At 36.8% G+C, this 20,312-nt stretch overlaps 2 protein-coding genes across 6 annotated transcripts in view; both read right to left on the minus strand.

Moving 5' to 3' along the window:
• LOC126869877 (uncharacterized) overlaps positions 1-20,312 on the minus strand; it is a 195,756-nt gene that overhangs the window by 148,185 nt on the left and 27,259 nt on the right. The window lies entirely within an intron of this gene.
• The window catches only part of LOC126869876 (uncharacterized), a 288,377-nt gene that overhangs the window by 86,993 nt on the left and 181,072 nt on the right, over positions 1-20,312 (minus strand). For all 4 annotated transcript variants that reach the window (XR_007691041.1, XM_050627012.1, XM_050627013.1 and 1 more), the window contains exon 3: positions 16,519-16,663. Coding sequence is in view for 3 of the 4 variants with exons in the window: in XM_050627012.1 (XP_050482969.1) it covers positions 16,519-16,663 (145 nt within the window). In the remaining variant the exon portion in view is untranslated. The remainder of the gene's footprint in view (positions 1-16,518; positions 16,664-20,312) is intronic.

Below are 20,312 nucleotides of genomic sequence, written 5' to 3' on the forward strand. Positions count from 1 at the left end.
GCCATATCTTTACCATAATCTTTTTCCAAAGTTTTGCATAAAGGGTAATCAAGCTTTTGATCAATTAAATAGTTAATTAAGCTTAGATACACGTACAATAATATATTATCGAAATGATTCGTACAATTTTATTGCAGGGATTGTTATTAACAGCCATGCACCGTTCCATATTATCGGAGTATTCGATTACCCGAGGCAAGTTCGGTGCACATCACGTCGGATAATCGAGATTCTACTGTATTATATTAATATCTGGAAAATCTCCTCTTCTTCGTAAGCATCGATACTGTCCTACTATCTTCTTGGCGTTGGGAAAATTAAATGAAAAATTTCGTAATTCACGATGTAATTCTATCGCGATATTTTTGCCAGCTAAATGTTTTGATATTTTTAATTCCTTTTAGAAATTCATTAATAATAATTGTATTGATACGTATATAAATACAAATAATTTCGTGACAAATATTTTTAATTTATCGCGATAAAACATTTTCCTTCCTTTGGAAATATCGCGACGCGTTAGTGAAACAAAAGTCGCAGACACGTCCACGGCTTGATGGAAGAAGTAAATCGAATTGTTTAAAATCAAGCGAAGAAAGCAACAGTGTCGTTCGTTCTTAGACGTAAAATAACTTCGCCGCGCTCATTCGGTTGACGAAAGTCAAAGGAGAAAAGCTCGACAGAGAAGTCCAATTTACTACAGAGGGGAACGGAACCGAGCTTTGATGCAGCTTGTCATCGCATCGACAGGAATTTGTATCGTGTCGTCTTTCGCCATGACTCGACGTTAAAATGGATGGGCTGTTCCCTTTTCTCGCGAGAGCGCCTACATCAAAAGTTTATCGAAACGACGCTCGAACACGCTATCGTGTTGTACAAGTATGTTTCGAATATTCCCGATGCTCTGTCCATTTTTTCAAATTCACGCGATGCGCAAGCACGCGACTCGTTTTCATGAATGAACCGTGATTCGTTTATGCCCGGAATCGTCCTTTAAACCAAGGCACGATAATTCCCATTCGCCCGGGACGACAGAATCACGCTCTTTCTTTTTACGATCGCGAATATCGAGTATCTTTCGTATCGATATCGAAAATGGCTTGTCGTTTCTTTCGAAAACTGCTGGCCTTTCGCATCATTTGCGACGTTTCTATGTTCGAAGAGCGAAACTCATACTCGATCGCGCCGATTTTTGTATTTATCGCGATATCGTGAGTGGAGAGTATGAAACGAGTGGAGCGAACGTAGCGTATTCTATCGTTTATTGGTAATGAAGAAAGGAAAGTTGGAAATGAAGAGATTGGATTAGAACGCATATAGGATTCGTTACATTTTATAAACGCTATTTTCCAAATCTTTGCCTGCGATTAGGTTGAAGATAAAGGGCGATATCTTTTCATACAACGCAAAGCAAATTTTATCCGACCCCATTCTGCGTTCTTAGTAATATTGGAAAGTAAGACTTCCAGCTATTCTTCTATACTTCGTTCATTTCCACGGTGCTGCAGAAAAGTATTGAATGTATAAAAGTATTGAACATAGTATTTGATACCTATAGGATCTGATATCTTTTTTAGGAAAAAGAAATATTTAAATATGAATATATGCTGCTTTAATTAAATATCGATTATGAAGTTTCTCCGCTCATACGTTGCCAGTATATTCTATAGGTTAAAATAAGAAACAAAATGTCATATAAATATACGTCATTGGAAACATCGTTTCAGAGTTACAACAAAGAAAAATCTACGAAACGAGCGGCAACGAGCGTTATCACGACGCAGAGTATGAATAGATGAGGAACATTTATACCAGGTAGTAATCAAAAGGTGTCATAGTACTTCTACAACTCCAACCACGGTTTCGTTTCACCAATCCTATCAACGCAAAATCAGCAAAAAAATTGGATTTATTACTCTTTGAAGTTCTCGTTTATTACTGGTTAGAATTATCATACCGTCTGATTAATATTACGTGTAAATATTTCTCGTCTATTCATACGCGTTCGTTATTACGCCTGCACATTTTAATATACCGTCGTTTGCTGTTACAACTATTAACGATGATTCCAATGACATATCTTCGTACAAAATTTGTTTCTTATCTCAACCTATAGAATATATCGATAACGTATGAACCGATGAAACTGGGCTACCCTGTGTAATAAATCTATTAGAAAACATAGACTCGATGCAACGAAAAGAAACGTTTCAACGAATTACGGCATGAAATGAAGTATTTCTACTTCATAGTGCACGGCTGCCTACGCTTACGTTACAAGGGATGCAGAGTCAAACACGCGAAGCGCTTTGTGGAATTCAAGACGTTTCCATGTACGCAGGTAAACCCGGTGGTATGTAAAGTCCAATTAATCGACCGTGTGTCAGCTGAAGCGCACACATTACGCCGTTTGTCGGCAGTCCCATTACAGGCCACAATAGACAGATAACGGGCAAGTATAAAATTAATTACCGCCGTTATGCCGGCGACCGTCCTGACGTCCCTTTTCTGTTAACCACCGGATTCCATTGTAATTATTTCCCAACGGATCTGTATTCGGCCGGTACAGCGCCAGGTCAGATTAATATTGCATTAGCGGTATCGATTTCAAAGAGATCGGAACCGGTATTCGCGCAGGAGGTTTATCTTCCACGATTTTCGTAATTGAATTACTGATCTCGCAATTTGTATAGACACCGTGAAGCGCAACATCGTTGGATAAATAATAAGGCGACGACAACGAACAACGTGTATTCTCAAGAAAATGGCCTTCGTTACCGCGGATCGAATATCTCAATAAGATCCCGAGGTATCGACAAAATTTGACGTGTAATTTCTGAAATATTCAGAGTCTTCGATTATTCTTGTCGAGTCATCGAGCCGACGAACGTTATTTCTTTCCGTTATCGTAGGTCAGATGATAGTAGGTTGTCCGGAAAGTGTCTTTCTTTCGCAAACATGTTTGTTCCAACAATGCACCTTCATACGAACGTGAAACCAAATGTGTGAAATATCGCGGTGTTTATCTCAACAGAACAAAATGCATCGTACGTAATTGGACAAAATAATATAAAACAAAAAACGTTGCGCGTCTATTATTTCCTCATAAAACGAAAGGAAGCTTTCGGACAACCTATACTAGCATTCACAGGTATAATGACGAAAATTCATTTTATTCGTTACGATTGCTGCGGCTAATATCTAATTAATATCTAAGAAAGCCATATTTATTGATCGCTGTGCTATCTAAATCTTTGACATGGGAGAATGATACACGCTGGTCATTTTTCATTTGCTGTTTCATTTGCTCAAATACATATAACAACACGTTATAACAGACATACAGCAGGCATTATGTTCTTCGATAACTGGTAGATTGAAATAATAGAACGTTTAACGATGGCTCTACTTTATACAAATTTGTATAGAATATGATACATAAACTTTGCACGTAAACTGTGCAAGAGCCTGAGACTAGCTCCATTCGCATCGATTCTTGTACATTTCACCGCTTAATCCTCCACCATCCATCAACATCATTAATTCCTCACGCGTCTTCCGCAACATCCCTTCGAGATTAGCCAGTCTGTGCCTATCCTGTTGGCGATGTGTACAGGAGACCAAGCGAATTGGCTCTAACCAAAGGATTAAGGCTAGGAAGGCGAAACTCATAGATAATCCTCCAGGGGTTTGAGTCAATTAAGTCGAAGCAGGCCACGGTATACGGTACGAGAGACTCCTCTTCGAATCCTTTGGATCGCTCTTCTCATTATCTACCTTATCGAAATTACAACGAAACGTCTTGTGTCTTCTTCCGCCCTCCACCCCTCCACAATCTTTTCTACTTCTGTTACTCTGACAAAAAGAGAAGCACACGATGTCAACGAAGCATTCAAAGATACTCGAAAAAGGTAACCCGTAATTTGATGCCGGAACGAGATATAAGGATCCACGTATCCTTTAATGGATCTCGAAAGAATTCGACGATCCAACGCGACTGCTTGTAGTTTATGCGGTATAAAACAGCGGATGAAGTATAGCCGACGTATCCTCAAGAGATCGTCGGGAATTGCTTTCTCCGATAGTCTCGGGGAAGCGCTAAGAATTTCATTCATCGATAACTCGCATCGTATCCAAGTCTGATACCACGATCGGATACCTCGACTAGCTTCTATTCTCTATTTCCACCCAGGGGTGCACGTATTTTATAGGGTTGTTCGTACCTTTTACTTCTTTATCCATCGGTGAGTTGATTGCATCTACAATTTTTATTAAAGATCATCGAATGCGTTTGAGATAATATCGATACGGAGGTATAAAAAAATCCAAGAAACATCAGGTTTATGCAGTTTGTTTGTATCGTAATACACGTTAGTTTTTGAACGTTCTTCATTATCCCTTAATGCGTACGCAAAGAAGATCGTAAGGTAAAAACAGTTCGTAAAATGTGGCCAGGAAGGTCGTAAAAAGTTCCGTAATAATTTCATGTGCCACTGTGAATTTTCTTGCAGGATATTAACAGAACGTATTTAGTAAATCATAGATTATGTCATATACATAGACTGCAAGATAACGCTGAAAATACGGAGAGCATGGAACAAGTAATCTCCAAGAGCTTTAAAGCTATCGCGACAATTTTATGGTTCCGTCGACATTTCGTGTATATCGATGTAAACCACCTACCACTTCAGCCATAAAAATTCTGCATATATTTTTCATGTACTACCTCATAAAGTATTTGGGAAATTTCATTAAATTTTCTTACTTTTATTCCATCAGAAATAATAACGTAAGAAAAGTGCGAATTACGATTAATAAAACTAAAGATCACGATAGAATTAGTAGTCTGTCGCATTGCATATTTGTAGATTATGAACTGTAGTTAATTATAGCAACTTATTCCTTCGAACAACAACTGACTCGTACTAGAGATAAGAAAAAGATTGGAATAATTATTTGCAAAAAGATCTATTACAACATTTGCAGTAACATAAATCGAATTGGTAAGAAAATTATTCGTTTTTTGTGATTGTAATGTTCTTTTTACGCGATGTATGTACATTAGATTATTCTCTTTCAACGATGCAAAAAGAAATGCAGTAAAACGGTTATCTGTTTTAACGTAAGAAATTGTAAAAGTAAGACGAATACGAGAGAAAATGTAGAGCTGTTAATGGCTTCAGGCTGGATTTAGCAGTTCATTAACAATTCATTTAACGAATCTTCTATGAGATAATTAATTGGACGTTTCACCGCTTAAGAGAATTTTGAGGAGCCTGAGGATTTAACTCTTTAATGAGCTTTTGCTTTCCTTTAAATATTTGTTAAATAATGTGTTGTGCTTCTTAGCTGAAAAATATTTACAAATAACTATTATTAATATTACTTCTTCAATATTTTATTTTAAAGCTTTTTGAATAAGCACTACCTTCCTTGAAAACTTTCTATATTCTGAAGCTCCTATATAACTTACATAAAGTTAATTTGTTACTGTATTATTAATAGATTGCAGAATTACCGCACTGAAAAGTATATTTCATATCGGATAATTATTTATTTAACACACAACTATGCAATGCTTGATATTGTGGAGGGAAAAATACGAATATTTGAAATTTATCATTATACACGTGAAGGTTCATTGAAAAAGAAATATATTCATAAACAGAAATGAAACGTTGGTAAGATTAAAGTCGGACGAAACGAAATATCTTTCGAAAAAATATCGTGAATATGACAATATTCATTGAAGATCAGAGAGCTTTCGCAAGAAGATAAAATTTTAAAAACGAAATAACTGGCAACAGAGTAATAAGAGCAATGAAAAGGCTAAGCTTCTTAACTATGAGCTTAATCCCATAGAATATTCAATGTCCCTTCAAAGTTTTATCGCGAAACTCGGAGAAAAATATCGCTTATTCCTTTTGAACAACTGTTCCTTATATAAATGAAAAATGTACGTGAAACTAATATAAAAAGTACGATTCAAATTGTGAATTATCAGAAAAAAAGAAAAAATGTTTTTCAAATCGTCAATTAGAAATGAAATTTAGTTAAATTGATCGAACACGCGTAATCGAGAATAGTTTCATCAAAAGAAACGATATATTGCATTGTTATTATTGTTATTAATTCATTATTCAGTAAGAAGACACGCACGTATTAAATTTTATTTCCTTTTACACTTTTATCAGAAAATTCTATAATGTGATTACGATACTCCGGTCCGTGTGTATGTTGGTTCTTCACTTATCAGTTCATATTTTCTGATCAAACAATTCAATTCACCAGAAATTTAATTTCAAATATTTACACGAATCTATAATATTCCCGGGAGAAAGTAAAGCGCGAGAGAGAATAATTGAACAGAGCAAGCAATCTCTCTTCGTTACTTCGTAGATTTTTGCCTCAAAGTGATTCGATTTCAGCACACACATACTCAAAACTTTGAAACGCTTTTAATCATAAAGATCATACTCATACTGTTTGTTATCACAGATAAGACATTCAAAGTCTTAATATTCTTGAGTTAAATATTTCCTGAAAAGTATTGGATACGTGTAACATAGCTTAAATGGCACTAAGATTCTCTTGCGTGTAAAATAATCATATTAATAATACTATTTCGGTCTTGTTTTTCACGAGAAAAACGTGTAAGAAGCATAGAATACATACGAAAAAATAGTAAAAAGACCTTTATTTACCTCTTTATTCAATTTTTATCCACCGAAACATACTTTTTATTATGTGAACTTTTAAGACAATTATATTTAGATGAACGTTCGGGATTTCAATTTTTCTCGATCGACAGTAACTTCAAGCACGAAATAAGAAACCAGAACTGATGTATGTATTGAAAAGAAAATTGGGAATTTTCAGGTTACTTACTGGGACTCAATGTTGTCATTTTGTAGCGGATGCAGTAGGTTATATGCTTTTTCCAATAACGTGGAAAATAAAATGGTAAAAAATCGCCGCCAGTCGGTGATTGAATTCCAAGAGAAACATAAACTAAAATCAGAGTGTAAACCGAGGAAAAAAAATATATCGAAAAAAGTTTCGAATGTACAGTGTTGAATTCAAATGGACATTTTTGGAGAAGCGCTATTTGAACTGCGTTAGATCGAATTAAATCGTATAAAAAGAGAAATGAATTGTGTGTGTGTTTTTTTTAGAGTGGTATTAAATCAAAATCATATAAAAATAGAACTGGGTGTGATAGTACTAATGAATCGACAAGTAATAAATTTTCAGTTACAAAGTTCCGTCAAATAAGGGCACAATGAAGTAGGACAATCGGCTTACTTCTAGTTTTGAAAACTTTACTCTTTGAACTTCATGTATTTTGTTAACAAACTGTGCCTTGTTACTGTAATACAAGACAAATTTATGAGCAGTGATAATAATTAGTAACTTGCAACAACTAGTGACTTATAAAATTCCCTGCTAATAATATCAGTCACTATGGTAGCATATTTATTAGCATATCATAATATTAAATATATAAAAAGACCAGAATTTGGAACTCGATTTGTAGGAAAACGATTTTGATACTGTATATGCATTTGGTAAAAATACGATGGAAAAATTTGTCTAATTTATTTGTTCGTGTCGTATCATTTTATACAAACAATACGATGAACGAGATCAATAATACGAATATAATTTTTATTGATAAACTTGATTATTCGAATACTACTTTCTTACTTCTATTTTTTCAAATAAAGGAAATTCGTATATTTATTATATATTTGTTCGTATTTGTTCGACAAAAGAAAAGATCGATTCAATAACCACGGAATAACACCACAGAGATTGATTGACAGCGAAATAAAAGAATCAGCCAGAGGAGGTCGAGAGATTAATTGGTTTGTGACTATTGATCTTTGTCTTTCCGTACACTCAATATTTGTAAAGCCTGGCTATCGTATTGTTGTTTCTGGATCCATTCTACTTCGTGATATTTTCGGGCAAAAAATAACGTTGACTCTGACATATTTTAATACTCTACTAAATAATTTATCTCTCATCTTTATCATTTGCCATCTCAACGATATTTCAGTTTCGAGCTCATTTTAACTAAAATCGACTAAGATACTTATTAGTATTAAAATCTCCATAACGGACAATTTCAAGAAAAATCAAGTATTTTATTAGATTTCTCCCACTAAATCAAACGATTTTTCAACGTTCTTTCATATTTCTAATTTGAGAAATTTCTTCAGTTGAAAATGACCGAAAGGATGCAGCGATATTGAGCGTTAATTTTCCGAACATGCACCTCCTACATTCTGTATCAGTGTTTTCAAAACTACAGGGTCGTGAAAATCTTTGCAACTGCCACGCACCAATGAAACAAGAAATGTCAATCATTTGTCATTAAAAGATCATACAAAATTCGCCGAGTTACTCATCAACATCGGCGTAGAACACCAGCTTCTTAAAAGATCGTTTCAACGGGTTTTTTCTAGCAATTGAGACAGAATTTTCAGCAATTTCTAAAATGGCCATAAACACGCTTATAACATTTTACACTACGTATCTAAATATTACAAAACAACGTCTTCATCGTTTACGATTTAATTCTTTACGCAAAGATAAAGAAGCATATTTCTCTCATCGAAATACCTTAGGTTTGTCCCAACAAGTGATAACGAGTAATCAAATCATAAATACAGCAAAGAATCGTTTAAAATTTAACTTCTTTCATCTATTATCGATCAATCTTTCGATGTACATCCATTTTATGTACCTTTTTGTGTACGTAACTCGGGTCGCGAATGAAAAAGGTTTAACAAGCTCCATATAGAAATACACGGAAATTCACGCGGCAAAAGTTCGACAAATAATTCTATTTGACCCGGTAACTGTGTAGGCGTGAAGAACAGGTAAAAGCGAATGCAAGAATGTCACGAGCGGGTAATATTGAAAGCAAGGCGACGAAATCGATACGCGACTTGCCGATAGAAGCGGAGAAGATTGAAAGTGTGTCCAAGAATTGAATCCTTGAAGAAAGGAGGAGAAGTGGAAAGAACCGATCGAGGACAGACAGAGGAAACGCGAGAGAAACAGAGGAGCGGAAGTGAAACGCGTCGGCACGCGTTGAATCGTCCTCGTCGATTGAAGTCGCGGCAGGGCGCGAGGATTAAGATTCGTCGTTTGTCTTCGGCGCGGATAGAGGCAACTTATCGAACATGTCGCCGCATCTTATCGAGCCAAGTCGTTGGCAGCGGCGCGGCCACCTTCTCGACACGCTAGTTTTCTGATTGATGGTGGCGTTTTAATGGCGCCGTTTCGACGCTTATCCGCGCGATCATCTGTTACGAAAATGCATGGCGCTCGGCGCCGGGCCCGCTTTTGAATAATAGGATGAGACCGTCTAAACTGGCTGCGATCCATCTTAACAATTTCGAAAGTACAGCGTCGATGGCTTCATGATCCGTTTAACGCGTTCCGATGGCACGAGGAAAAGTTCGTTGCGGACATAGTTAAGAAGGTTTGTACCTGGTAACTTTAAATTCGATCGTGAGAGCGCGTCGTTTTAGATGAGTTATGGCACTCGGAGGAGATCATAATGAGGTGTTTGAGAAATGTTTCTTTTAAAACGCAGGTGGTTGTTCGTTATCGAGATTGATTTGTTTGCAGATAGAATTTGTTAGATGTATACGATGGAAAATGTATGTGATAAAGCGGTAGAAGGTTTGTGTCTGTGCGTTGAATATAAAAAGATAGAGAAGATTGTTATCGAGAAACATCTTATGAGCTATGTAGTGGAGAATACTAAGTTTTGGAATTTTTGTCCGACCGTTTGTTTGTCTGTTTGTACTCGCATCGCGTGAAATCTATGGAACGGAGTTTGGAGTTAGATAAGAAAATAGGCTACGTTTCATCTCGTTCCATTTCGTAGAACCTGAGAAATAGCCTGGTATCTGAGCTGGCATCATACGCTCCCATGTTTCATACAGATGAAATAACGATGGTTACTGTTTACATCGTGCTTCTTCTGAAATCGAATCTCTTTATGATTTTTCTCTTTCTATTTTTACAACGGAGAATAACCTAGTTGTTGATATAAAAAATATGTAGGTATCTCATTTATAGAAATTCATCTGCTCAAAAATTGTTCCGTATATTGATATTACGAACAAAATTGCGGACAGAAGCTAGTTTCATGTATAGTAATTTATTTATTTAGTATAGTAAACGGGCGATTTCGTTCTAAAATAATATCGAACGTACAGAACGAAAACAAAAGCCTTCGCTCGATGGAAAATACAAGTAGTTCGGAAGGGAACATGCGTTACGCATAGGTTACGCAAGTTGATATTAACGTGTTTGTGGGTCCGCAAAAAAGACGAATTAACACATCATTCTAACATTAAATCTGGGCACTATGCCATTGTAATGTCTTAAATATTTATATTCTATATATATATATTTAAATTTCTATTTATTTAATATTTTTATTTAGTTAATATTTTAGTAAAATATTATCTCACTTATCTACAATATCATTCATCGCCTACGCTCTACACACACGTGTGAAACTATTTTTTCCTCACAGCATTTTCATTTCAACTCTAGCTGGTCGTCTTTGTATCTTTTCATCAAATATCTCCTCGTATCAATTTTGCTAATGTCCGGCCAACTCGCGCCCACTGCTTTCATCTTTGATTCCCATATAAACTATCTACGGTTGCGCGCGTGTTTCCATTCTCGACATTAATCATTCTAAAAACGAATATACATATTGAAAAAGATGGATACGCGAGTCGAGTCGAAGGGAGCAACAACAAGAGCAAGTGATAAACCGGGAAATAATGCGGCGTGTCACGCTTTCTAAAGCTTCAGCTAACCGAGCTTCGAGACGAGCGAAACTCGTGGACGAATAGTGAACGAAGTTCGCCGATATTCCTCTCGCTATGGCTCATTTGCATGCAAAATGGAATAAAATTAACGACACGCCGTAATTTCAACGACGAAGCTTGTTAATAATTTCACGATACCCGCGGAATTCCGTGAGCGACTTCAACGTTTCGAACCGAATTTCGAAGGGGATACGCGCTCGGAACCTTTCGATCATGAAAGACTAAAAACCCCCGGCTTTCGTCTGGCGTCCGACAAATTACTCCGTTAATGCAGTGTTTTATAGACATCGTATGAAAAGCTTTACGTGAAAAATAGGTAATCGATGCCGGCCGGCTTAACGGGGTCCGGTTGAGCTCTGGATTGATTTTTCAATTAAAACAGCGCTGAACCGAAAATGCATCGTGCCTCTTAATGATTCACGTGCTTTTTTCTGTGTGTGTGTGTGTGTCTTGACTGACTAACGATCGTATATGATCCTATTTTCCTTAAAAGTGGCAAGGAAAATAAGAAGACGTGACGACGTAGAAAGTTTTTTTGCCTTTGATGGAATAACTTTAAAGTCGCACATTTAGCTCCGAGTGGATTTGAATTATTATTTTTCTAACACTATACTATTTCATATCACCGAAAAGTCAGTCGAAAGACGGAAGAAAAGAATAAAATATAAACACAAAAATACCACGTCACCTTTCTCTTTGTTTTTTATACGATAAGATCGCCTACCTGTACAGAAAGAGCTGTATATTTCCGTTTAAGAGAATAGTGAAAAAACTTATAACGAGTTGCAATAATAGTAACAACATTAATCACGTGAATATCGTGTGATTCCGACACGGTACAAACCGCAAAACGCGACGCGTTGAATCGCGCTAATATTATCAGCAACAATTCCTTGCTCGCGCTGCAACACAGCCCGTCATGTCTGAGCAGGAAGCTTTCGTGATTCCGGACAGTTTGGAATTTCTCGAATTGCACATCGTACAGAGCATCGCGTTATGCCAAACGCGAATCGGACAATGGGCCTGCCGCTTGTCTACATTCGTGAACATCGTTTTGATAGCTATATGGAGCTTTTAAATACTTCACACTGACCTGTTATTGTCTTTTCGACGAAACACTATCTATTTATGTACACCGTGAGCCTTAATTAGTAGTATAACAATCAGGGTATTTGTTCATTCAGTTGTCTACGCGTTCTAAAGTATTCATTAATTCAGTTTTCTACATTTAGTTCACAGCCAGGAGTATAAAATTATGCTACGTTAATTATTATTGGACAGGAAATGCGAGAATATTGGAAATGCAAGTTTTCGATGCTGCTTCCGATTGTAAAAATAATAACGCGTCAAATCGAAATATTCAAGTTCTGGCAAACGATAGATGTTCGCTTCGTATAGTAAACTTGGAAGTAATTCTTGTTGTTACTGAAGTATTTAAATTCCACCTCTGTTGGCTTCACCTGTTAAAACATTTGTTTCGCTCGCTGAAACGTTTATTCTTTGACACGGTCTATATCAATGAATGATTTCAACTAAATAACGATCGTTGAGTTTTCACTGTGTCATATAATGAATTATTCAAGCAACATGTGAATTTTAAAGAGTATGTGTTAAAACGCGTATCCTGAATTCGTAATATATTGCTATACCTTGTATAAATTCAGCATTTTTCGAGGCGTTACGCATAATAAATACTATCCCACCTACGTACCGTATTTTCAAAAATTTCGTTCCACGACGCAGATGGTCTTGACCAAGTTTTGTTTAATTTTACGAAGATTTCGAGAATTTGTTCAATGTTTAAGAAATTTTATTTTACGCGTCTAATAATTAAAAAAGAAAAAACTGGCAAGTTTCTAAAATACCATAACTCGAATATTCTGACTAATAACATCGTTTATCTTAGTCATTTATCTATTCAATTATACTTATTTATTAATAGTTTAACGTACAGCTAGCGGACGTCGAAATTTCTCGCGATATGTAAATAATAATTATCTGTTTTCAGAATATTATTCGATATAATGTGCAATATTTGCGCTGAATATTCTGTCATCTAAATGTCGCGTGTTCCCATTAATTTCACTAAATACGCAATTTATTGCATAAGTTATACTAATCCATGTTATAGCTGCTTGTCAACTGCATATAACATAATGCTATGTTGAATTATATAATTGCTATTAAAATTATCGAATCGAGAGAACGTTACAGGATATTTTTCGGTATTAAACAAAAGGAACGAAAAGAAAAAAAAAATGAAAATGAATGGAATTTTTGATACGCTTGTATGCTCATTACGAAATTGATAACTTTAATGTCATTCCTAGCAAATATCCAGGCACTTGCTCCATTTGCAATTACAGTACACAATGCGTATAGATTAATAACGAATTATAAATTGAAAACAATATTAACCAATATGAAAACAATATTATAAAATCAATAGATTGCACGTTTATATTATTTATTTAGAGATCTGGCAACAGTAAGTATAATAGAATTATATACACCATTCGTCCACGTGTCCAACGATTTTAAATATTTCTATTTGAATATCTGCAATAATCTGTCTACGAGATACGGTTAACTCTGTTAAAGTTAAGAAAATAAAGGGGTGGTGTGGAATGACTACAGTTTGGAATGAAAGTTCGATGTTAACCTTAATTTCGAATGCAAGTACAAGCTGCACTCGTTTCAAGCACTTGATCCTTAATCCATGTCACGAGTGTGACTTGATATTACTTTATAAAGTCGACAGTCGGCGAAAATGAGCAAGAACACGAAGATTAGTAGAGGAAGCACGCACAGCAGCTAATCCGTAGAAGAGAACACACGTTGGCCAGACGCAGCGTAGCAAGCAGTTTTCTTTTCTCTATCATTTCGGCTGGCACTTTTCAAGCGCGTATATAGAGGAAAATTCGCGGATAGCCAGCCTTGCGACCTTAATTTATCGCAGTGCTACAGAGCATCAGAATTTCCGCGGCAATTTCAGGAGATCTTAGCGTTTCCACGGTGGCCAGAGAGAGAAAAGGGGGGAATTTTACACAGCCGGATGACGGTATTATCTTTCGCCATGGCGTTGCTGTTAATTTAAAATTACCGAGAGCAGCATTGAGACCATGGCACGAAATAACGAGTGGCCGGTAATTTGAGGACCGTTAATAGGAAGCGTCGTTAATTTACTGTTTCATTTATTCTCATCCCGTTGAATTATAATTGTGCGCCGGTTTATTTATTCACCGAAGTTTGTCTCTGCTTGTGTAATTGGCTCTTTTGTTCCAGCGATACGTCTATGGAAAATGTATAAGGAAAACCAGGTGAGACAAAGATCTGTTTTATCGCCGGAAGACTCTAACGGGTCTGTTCCGAAGATAGTAGAAATTTCTAAAAATAACAGAGCTATCGTTTTGAGGAAAATATTTTATTTTGTTCAAAACGCTCTCTTCCTGAGGCGATACAACCATCTGCGCTGTTATCTAACGCGCCAAATAATTCTTGCGTGTCTTTTTGTGCATTTACTTTGAGAATACTCGTCACGATCTTCTTGATGTCTTAAATGCTGTCATAACGTTTGCCCTTCGTTGTTACTTGAAGCCGCGGAGACGGAGAGTAATTGCGCGGTGCTAAATCTGGCGAACAGAGTGGCTGGTGCGACACTTTATTTCGTTTGTTTTCGAGAAAAACAGCTACAGTCGCCCCATGACGAGCCACTGCACTATCATGAAACGGAACCAGATTAATAATAATAATGCAACGCACAATGCAACTTATACACGAAATACTGTCTTTTTAATCGAATTTTACGATTTTTTAATTATTTTTAATTTTTAATTTTAAGAGTAGATATTGCGGATAAATCGATACAGGTAGTGTAACGATATTAAATTTAAAGAAACGTCTCGGAGACTGTAACGTGAAGTATTCTTCAACTTTGAAAAATAGTGCAGGGCATTTTATATCTTGCTTACTAGTTCCCACATTTCTTACATTTTCCATTCAGTTTAATAGTCAAACGTGAAAATTATCGCCATATCGTTACTAATAAAAGCCATTATATAGATTACGATTTTCAAGAACGTCTCTTTAGCAAACGGTACGACAAACGAAGTCGACAATATCCCGTTATTATCGAAGGAATGGAGAGTATTTTATAACGTGTTTCTCCTTTCTTCATTCGTACTTCGCTCTTTCGCTTAATCACGGTGCATTAAGCACTTCATTAAGTCGAACCAACTGAAGTAGAACACACTCGAAAAAAGCTGTCACGGAGCGAAGAAAGAGAGAAACGGTCGTTTAATTTCCTTTCAGAAAGTCATTCGAAACGAAAGCTTCGTGGTTCATTTCGTTCTTTAATCAGACATCTTTCCCTCGGTTCGGCTTGAATTCGCAAGACATTATTATTTCTTCTCTGCGTAATTTCTTTTGTTCGCTGTAAATGACAAAAATTGAGACGTAATACTTGTAACTACAGATAAATAGACTTTAATAAGGAGCTCAGGAATTTTTAATGAGCAGAACTCGTCATGAAGGGTTTGTTCCATAATTTCTCATTTCATCTCTCTTCCTGTAGGATTTTAATACGAATTTAGCGTGGAATAAACCGGTAAAACTTGAATAGTCAAAACGGACACCATAGCTTCAAACTGATATTTTTATTCAACAGATAATTTTATAGCGATAACTCCATGCGTGAAATGACGTAAACCATTATTTATAAATGACGGAAGGAAACGTCCATTAACGCAACATTTTATTTCTGATTCTTCCTGGTCCATTTACATCGCTAAATTCCATTAAATTCACATTGCAATCGTGAACAAGAATTTCAAGAATTTAGTTCATATCTTTTTCGTTTTTATTTCTTCCTCGATGTGGAACCTACAGTTTTACGAAATTCAAAAGACAGAAGTATCCCATGCTGCTTTAATAAACTACTTTCTCTTCTAGAACTTCTTCTTATGCCTCGAATTTATTATCCCAATACATTTCTTGTACTTTGGAAAAACGATAACTTGCTCCATTTACGTTTCCTCGATAATGTTGCGTCCGTGCAATTTTTACACGTCGCTGTTTGCCAACGACAATGGCATAACTTGAAAAATCTACATTTTAGGGAAGAGGCTTCCCAAATTTTACAAAGAAATCTTCGCCAGTCATTTCAACGACATTGTACGGCTGACATAGTACGAGACACACTACTTGCGAAAGCGCTACGAACTTCCGCGAAACAACCGAAGACAAGCCGCTGTTGTTATAAAACATTGGTTGACAGGGGAAAAAGTAACAACTCTGCCTTCTCACGCAAAACTGATTTAAGGCCCGACGACTGAAATTACTGAAATAGAAAAATAACGTGGACGTCTAAATTAGTAAAAGCAAATTTGAAATTTGTCGAGTCGTGACACTCAATCATTGTCGAGCAGCGACGTGATTTTCATTACTTGGCTCTGCTAAATAAAACAATTCCGTGACGTTTAAAACGCAACTAACGCGTCGTCGCGCGTCTACCATTTCCACGATAACGCGTAGAACGACGAAAACTGCGAGCGAAGAAAACTTTTGCGCGCGTATCAGATAACGCGGAGGCAAGACAGGCGCCCGAGACACAAAAGAACGAAGGAATTATCACATGGAGAAATGTACTCACTTGGATCCTTGACGGCGGTGATAACGAGACGGAAGCCGTTCGAGATGGTGCCCCACGAGTCGGTGACGTATTTCAGTGTCACGAAGTTCGTGCGCGTATAAATCGCGCCCACGGACTGCTTCGTGTTCTGGCAGGACAGGTCTGCCTGGAAAACAAAAGAAACGCCAGCCGTTGAATGCGACGGTCTTCGCACACTTGCATACACAGAAATACGTTCAAAGAAGAACAACGTTCTCGTTTCACGCTTGTTAGAACGCGATTGGACGTGTCGCGACGACCAACGTGACAAACCGGCTCGAAACTGTCGCATTTGAGCGATTCGTGTAAACTGTCGACAATCATCAGGTTGCCACGAGTCAAGAGAGCAATTGTTTTCATTCGTTGAAATGCGGATGGAAGTATTTGAATACAGTGACTGTAAAAATCACACCTTTATTATCCAATGACGCGTTTTTCTTTTATCAGCCTTTGTATCTCATATTCGTAGAATATCAAAGTAAATGAACGTACGAAATTTCGCGAAGCCAAACTGACTGACTTTCTCTAAATTTTTTAATTTCATTGTCTACGTATATACAGTACACTGCCGTGTAACGTTACGCGCTATATGAAATCGTGTTGTATAAGAATTTTTCTACTATAACGCGCATAATTTAAGGTAACATGTTTAAGATGATTGCTGTCATGCAAACTTTTATTTTCTATGTTTTATCAAGTAGGACTGTGTTTTAAAAATTAAACGACATTTATACGAAGTTGATTAGGAAGAAGATATTATTAATGTATGTAAAAAATCTTTTATTTTGTTGGAATTTAATAAAGATATAATTATACGAATTTATGTATTGTGTTTTTTAAGATTTTTTAAATAGAAAAATACTTTTACTTCCAACATCACATTCCAACGTCTTCGTTTTGGCGGAAGTAAATATTCATTTTCAATTTTTGGATCAGTTTCGCAGTTTCGACCAGTTCACAGACTCGATCTTTCCAATGAATCTATTATCTGGTTTTATTACGTGTGTTTCACGCGTTGTACGAAGAATCGCGTTATATGAAAACAGCAGTTGTAATATCTTCGGCGCGTTATACGGAAGTCTTCCTGCAATACACTTGACGTTTGATTTTCAAGAAACAGGCGATTTAACTTCGAGATGAGTTTACTCGCCACAAGGAAACGGCAGAAATAACAGTACGTTGCAAGGTAAATTTAAGCAAAACAGCGTTTGTGTGAAATGAATTTTAAAATCGCTCTCCTGGAAGAAGCAGAAAATACGACTTGCAATGTTCTTCCCCCGTAGTGAGTTTCCATGTAAATTTTTCACCCTCGCCAACAAGACACAGAAGGTTAAATAAAAAAAAAGAAAAAAACACAGTCGTAAACGAATTTAACGCAAACATGTTTAAAAATGATTTATATATCCGCGACCTCGCTAAAAACCAGTTTAAACCCGCGCCATTCGACGAATCGGAAAAAGGATCTCGCGGCGAAATAAAGCCGCAATTAATCCGACGAACAATCTCGTGAGCGTTCAACGCACTCGATCCGATACGAGAAAGCAAACCCCATGGGATGGCGAGACCGCGCAACGCACCGCTTGCACCAACCAATTCCCGAGTTAATTAATTAACTCGGACGAAGAATTATCCTGGCACGGTGATCTCGTTTGTTTGCCTCAAGACATAATCCGTCCAACACTTGTTGCGTCTTACGACTTAACGAGAAAACGCGGAAACAGCCGGTGCGGAACCCAGGATAGCAGAAAAAAAAGACTTTACACAGCGAAATCGATGGAGAGAGACACGACAGTTCTGGAGTGCGAATTTTCGGATGGTAGAACGCGATAGTAGGTGGCGACTTTTTATGCGAATTCATATTTTTGACAACACAATTAATAACGTAGAAGCTTGGTGAAAAATTGTTTTACCCGCCGAGTATTGCAAAAAGCACTATACTTTGAATATCGTAATAAATTTCTTCGCGTTATGTGCATTCTGTGCAATTTCGCATTTTCAAACTTCGTATAAATGCATAGAATTCCGTGATCTACTTGCAGCGTATTATTATATATACAAAAAAAGAAAAAAAAAATAAAAGAACATAAGAACGTCGATTTTATTTCGTCGCAGATACGACAAACAGGTGTTTTTAATAATCGCACAGGGAAAGATATATATAGAGCGATCGTGATATTAAATAAAATTTTTCTACGCGCAGAGTCCTTCTTTATTTTACAATCCTTTGCTCCAAAGAGTTGTCCCTTGGAGACTACCTGAAAGGAAATAAAGGAAGTTTTTATTTCCTTATTTTCATTGTACGACGATATATTTTATCTTTTACTAATCTCGCTAGTTCTAGAAAATTCTTAATGCAAATTCAAAAATTAATTTTGGGAATTAATATCTATTTAATATACCACAAGTTATAATAATAGCTATTTTACGTTCAATGAAGCCACCGTTCTAACAATAAAATTAGAGATCACCGTGCTAACAATTCGCTTCTGATACGTTATTTCCATGGCTTCGTTATCGTGAAATATCGTTTTGTCCATCGTACGATAACTGTCTTCTTTCTGGTCCAATTAGCGCGACGAGCGAGTGCTCGAACGTGCGTCAGATAATCCATATTTAATTATCTCTGGTGCTAGCTCGTTTCGAGACGCGGGAATAAACACTTCCTCGCGTCCACCAAACCAAAATAATTAAAATTCACGCGCATACGCGCATATATGTATGCGTTGAAATTCTCACGATGTTCCTGCACTGTTGTTGCATCGGCTTAAACGAAACGAATTTTCACGGCTAAAGTGACTTTAATTGGAAATATTATTACGCGATCGAATTATGAAGATCGCGCGTGCACCACGTTCCGCTCATTCAAATTTCGCAGAGTGAATGTTGCTTTCGTTTTATTCGGCTTATCAAGAGTAGAAGTAAGTTGAAATACACGGTAATTTCGAAATATATATTTTATCGTCCTGGCGTGTTTCTACTGGATAGTGATCTAAAAACAATAATCGCAAACGATGACAGCATTGTTGACAAGACGCTGATATCTTGACTGGAAAATATTACAGTTTCCTGTATAACAAATTTTCTAGACTCTCATATTTTGTTCCTTTGGTTACGACAAATTTCTCTTCGAAAAACCTGTTACTTTCCAAGGTTTGGTGTCTTTGTTCTTTTTTTTGTTTCCAGTAAACATTCGATGCAAACGTAGCCTCTACTCGATGCAGCATATATTACTATCGTATCATCGTGTTTATTGCTAAATGAAAGATCCGTTTAGAAAGAGTCAAGTTTCCAAATTCAAATTAACTACTGCACTTCTTATTGAATACAAACACCGCAGCTAAATTAGCCGACAAATCTCCGCTAATTCTGACGAATGGATTCATCAGCAAAAATCGGGCCACGTACCACGTTCCACGCAGTGCCCTGTGGCGCGTCAAGAGCGAAAAATCACGTGTTATACAGTCGCGTCAATGGTGCCAAATTTCCGGACACCAGGAAAAATTAACCGTACTTCGTACAGTGGAAAATTGCAACTCTGCTCTCTCGCAGTCGATCGTCAATAATGATCCTTTTATTATTGGCAATGGCGTCATGCATGCATTCTATACTTCGGCTGTTGCTGGCTACCATCGTTCGCTGTTAACGTGGAAAGCAATAAAAATATTGCCGCGAGTATTCCAGCGCGAAATTGCCGCGAAAAACGGGCTTGTTGTACCACGCGTTGCATCCAGACTTTTACGAGTTGCACTGTAACCCAGACAGCCGGGATTTTCTAT

The sequence above is a fragment of the Bombus huntii genome, chromosome 9 (genome assembly GCF_024542735.1).
Source record: "Bombus huntii isolate Logan2020A chromosome 9, iyBomHunt1.1, whole genome shotgun sequence".
In the NCBI taxonomy this organism is placed as follows: domain Eukaryota; kingdom Metazoa; phylum Arthropoda; class Insecta; order Hymenoptera; family Apidae; genus Bombus; species Bombus huntii.